Source organism: Magnolia sinica, chromosome 3 (assembly GCF_029962835.1).
Source record: "Magnolia sinica isolate HGM2019 chromosome 3, MsV1, whole genome shotgun sequence".
NCBI classification, from domain to species: domain Eukaryota; kingdom Viridiplantae; phylum Streptophyta; class Magnoliopsida; order Magnoliales; family Magnoliaceae; genus Magnolia; species Magnolia sinica.
This window is the reverse complement of record NC_080575.1, coordinates 112,790,127-112,794,951: the sequence shown is the minus strand read 5'-3', so window position 1 is coordinate 112,794,951 and position 4,825 is coordinate 112,790,127. Positions and strand designations below refer to the sequence as shown.

The window sequence follows — 4,825 nt, the reverse complement described above, 5'->3', positions numbered from 1 at the left end:
TAAAATCAATTGAAAACTGCTACCTGACTTGAAAATAAATGTGGCTCAGCTACTGAGCAGATCAGTTGGGTTTTGATGGTGGGCGTACCATTTGAAATATGGAATATAAAATTTTAATGGGTCACAGTAAAATTCAAAAACTCATGGTCAGTCTAATCCATGAATCATGATTATGAGTTCGTAGCTTCTGTTTGGAAGTAATTAAACACGAACGGTTCAGATGATTAGCTAGATGCAACAGGAGTCGAAAACTGATCCAGTATGCCTGCACGTGATCAGTTCTCCACCGTCCATTTACATTCTGAAGTTGGTCAGGCTGACTAAGATTTTTACTTCAATGGTCCAAGCACTACATGCCCTGTACCGTTAAGAACTTTCACGAAGCCTCCCACGTGCGCACGTGCGGTCATGTGTAATTCTAATTGGATGGACGCAACCGCCGCCCAGGCGGCAGAAGACCTCAAATAGACCTCTACACGCCACGTGGCGTAATTGCGTTGGCATAGTCGTTAACGAAGGGCAGGGTACGAGACGGAGAAGGCCGCCCCTCTGGGCAAAAACCATAATAACGACAAAAATCAGGCAATTCAAACTTTCCGTCTCCTTATATAAAGACCAAACTCCTGCCAACAAACCAACCAACCCAGCTCTCCAGACGCTTTTGCCCCTTCTTCCACAATCCCCTTCTTCATCCCACAACATCACGTGATGGGCACCTGCCAATGGACCAGGGGCCGCGTCATCGGCCGCGGCTCATCGGCTACGGTCTCTCTTGCCAGCGATCATCAAACCGGTAAGATCCTCGCCGTTAAATCTGTAGAGCTAGCATACGCAGAGCTCTTGCAGAGGGAACAGAGAATTCTATCGCTCTTTGATTGCCCGCATATTGTCGCGTATGCCGGCCACGATGTCACGTTCGAGAACGGTAAGCATTTCTACAACCTATTGATGGAATATGCTGATGGTGGCACATTGACGGACACGATTCAACGGCAGGGCGGTAGGTTAGAAGAGTCCCTCATCGGATCCTACACTCGCGAAATTCTTCAAGGGCTGTCGTACCTTCACTCGAAGAGGCTAGTGCATTGCGACATCAAGGGACGTAACGTGCTGATCGGATCCAACGGTGTGAAGATCGCTGATCTTGGATGCGCAAAGTGGATCGACGTCTCTAGCACCACCAAGGCACCAATTGCCGGTACGCCTCTCTATATGGCCCCGGAAGTTGCACGTAGGGAAGAACAAGGCTTCCCTGCTGATATCTGGGCCGTTGGATGTACGGTGATTGAGATGGCCACCGGGCGTCCACCATGGCCTGACGTGGTGGACCCGATCACCGCCCTGTATCGAATTGCTCATTCAATCGATGTACCGGAATCTCCAAGATGGCTATCGGAGCAAGCGAAGGATTTCTTGAGTAAGTGTCTAAAGAGACGTCCTGAGGAGAGATGGACAGTTGATATGCTTCTCAAACACCCCTTCATTGTCGGTGAATCCAATTGTCCTCCGAAACAAGTTACAGTCTCGCAAATCACGAATTCTCCAAAGAGTACTCTCGATCACAACATTTGGGACTCGTTCGGTGAGGATCAGATTCACATCGATCCTTCTAATAATTCTCCGGCGGAACGGATCCAACAGCTGAGCGGCGGCAGCTCATCCTCTCGTATGCCTGATTGGACAGGGGAGGGGAATTGGGTCAGCGTTAGAAGAAGCGAAGAAGATGAGAATTCTCTGGAGCTAGAGGGTCAGATTCCGGTTGAAGAGATGGGTGGATCAGATTCTGTTAGGGACAGTGATGAAGGGATGAGATTTCGCACAAGCTCTTTGATTGAAGAGAGTGATGTCCATAGCAGTAGCATGAGTGATAAATATGTAGAGATGATAGTGATACAGAGCGTTAGAAAGGATTTATTATCTCCTGTAAATACATCAAAGAATTTCTGTCTTCTAATGAAAATTTTGAGTACGAAAATCATGTGTTCTGCAAAATCGATATCGTAATGAGTTCTGTTTTTGGTGTGTCATAACCAAGATTTTAAGTATCGTCCGAAACTGGTACGTATCGGGCGATATGCGTTATCTGTTTTTGTCAGAGATGATATAGCAGTGTGGGCCCTGATGCGGGCCCAAAATAGGGCAATATGATGCAATACAACACCGTTTTGTTGGTGAACGATGCGATGCACTGAAACCGATTCTCAGTCATAGGTCATAATCCATAACATACAGCATTTATATTTGAAAATGGTGATTGTGTCATCTTTATCCAGTGGCCACAGTGGATAAAATAACGGCTGTGAAACCCTGATTGGTTCTCATGTAACGATGTTATCAAGCGGATTGCGACCAGTGTATATAACGCCGATATTAATGCGTGTGGTGGAAACGGGATTCACAATGAAAGTATAGGTTTTCGGTACAAATTAATATACACACACACACATACAATAGTCTCACACTGACATCTCCACATAACATTTTTTTATTTATAACCAAATAAATATATTTAGCTTTTAAACACAATCCGCATCCTCCTTTATGGTCCACCAAAAAAGTAATGTTCTATTAAGTGCATGCGACATCCAACCCTTTCAATTAGTCGCTGATAAACATTGGACGGTTTGGATGCTGCATGCACTTAATGTGATGTAAGTTATCTGATGAGTGGACCATAACTTGTGATCTAATCAAATGAACTTAAGACTTATTCATTAATAGGAGATGCTATTTAAAACGAATCACTCTCTGATTTGTTGTCAATTAGCATCATATGATGAATCTTAATGTGATGTAAGTTATCTGATGAGTGTGTCCAGCGATGATATGCTACAAATGAAAAGCATCATATGCGCATGTAAGCGTGAGACCTATGATGAATCTTTACATAAGAATCTTTACTTTTCAACATGGGTTCTACACTATAGACGTTTTTCCTTCTTCGAAGTAATATTGTTGGACGGGGAAGCATGTAGCCCCACTGATGCACGCAATCTGCTTCCCATTCTCAGGAAATTTCTACAATACGAAACTAACCATTTGATTGGTGGGCCTTTTTCATTGAATGTGGGCTATTAGGTCCGTTGTCCGTGTGGTGAAACCAACGGTCTGGATGGCAACAGTTGGTCCACTAAATTAACAGCCTGGCTTATTAGACAATTGCCGTGCGGTTTTAGTTACTAGACCTCATGTGCTTCCCAGGAAGTACAGGAGTCATCGCTGCTGACATCCCAAACAGATCCGCTCCGTGTTAGCATCATCCAGGACCGTTAATCTGGTCGACCATGGCATGATCATTTGTATATAACGATAGACGGTTAAGAAAAATATGGCAACCTTCTACATCAGACTGAAAAGGTCCTAAGATTTTGGTACAGGATCCATCCATGCTTAGGAATTACTATCAGGCCAGTTTGGAAGCGGCCACGCCCAGCCCATTCAACCAGTGTAAGACCCAAGACCAGAGTCCACATGGGCATAGCACAACAAGCCCAAGACAGACTAAAAAGCCGAATAGGCCCAAGCCCGCAGGCCCAGCCTGAAAATTGATCACATCTCTCTTTTTTTTTTTTTTTTTTTTGGGTTAGCTTGTTAGTACACACCCATGTCAGTACACACACTCCATGTTAGCCACCCCCGCTAGGGATCGATAGCAAGACCTCAAGTGTTGAAACAAGGTATCTCCACTCAGTCTGCCCGTTGAGGTATGGATCTGGGTGTAAATTGATCACATCTCTACTTCCACATGAATGTTCCTAATCTATCTGTTGATCAAGTGGGCCACACGTGTACAAAGAGATAGGCATTTAGAGAAATCAAACCAAGAGCCTTTGTGCAAGGTATATGCCTTCCTTAACCAAGGATTGTAACGGTATATCTATAGGATAGAAACAAGCGTACATGTGAAGTAGGCCAGGTCAAGTTGGGATAAATGATTTGAGACCAAGCCCAACTATTGAGTTGATCAGGTCAGACATGGTGGGCCCTAGCATGGCCTACTGACTAAGCTAAATAGGTCCCAGACAGTTCAAAAGCCGGGTGAGGCAGGCTGCTCACAGAATGCCCACCCCTATTCACGGTGGGATGAAACAGAGTCCTATATGTCAAGCCTCTTTTGGGCGGGTTTGCCTTTTTTTTTTTTTGGCAAAGGCTCAATCTTGAGACGGGTTATTTATATGCTGGGAAGGCTCAAGGTCTCGACATGGCCCATGAATACGGTTACATCAACTCGCTTATTTTGGAGCGTGCGTAGGGTCCAAAATTTTTGTACGTTTTCCACCTTTGTTTAGGGGTGTGGGGATAGTTTCTATGATCCGAATTGTTTGTATGATGGGCCTCACTTAGATGGGGTACCGATGTAGAGCGGGTCGCAGACAGTTACATGGCCAAGATGGATCAGAAAAGACTCGGTTGACGATAGAAGTGATCCAAACCATCGGACCTTAAATCAGGCGTATCTCGCAATCCGGAATGAGTTATCTCACGTAAAATATATGATTTTGGGGTAGAACGAGCTACTTTAGCCAACCAACCCTGCTACGCTAGGTTACCCAAGCCGGATTTACGAAATACCGCTAGATCAACGGTCGTTTCCTATTTTAATTTCGTTTTTACTACAAATAGTAAGTTTTGGTTTGATTATAACTCTTCATCCGTTGGGCTTTAGGAGTTGTGTCTAACGTGAAAAGAGCTTAGAAAAATTAGGAGAACAGTTTGGTGAAGCCAAATAGGACACTTACTATTTTTGGCCAAAAACCTTGCATTAGTAGACATCACGGCCGTATATAAATAACAAGTTTACTATTTATAGTAAGTCGCGAATTCT

The 4,825-nt window shown here is 44.3% G+C and overlaps 1 protein-coding gene across 1 annotated transcript; it reads left to right on the top strand.

Annotated features, from left to right (window-relative positions):
• Positions 1-655: 655 nt before the first annotated feature.
• LOC131240754 (mitogen-activated protein kinase kinase kinase 18-like) lies at positions 656-2,019 on the top strand. Its single transcript, XM_058239200.1, has one exon. The coding sequence runs from the start codon at positions 709-711 to the stop codon at positions 2,002-2,004; it is 1,296 nt and encodes a 431-aa protein (XP_058095183.1). The 5' UTR covers positions 656-708; the 3' UTR covers positions 2,005-2,019.
• The last annotated feature ends 2,806 nt before the right edge of the window (positions 2,020-4,825 follow it).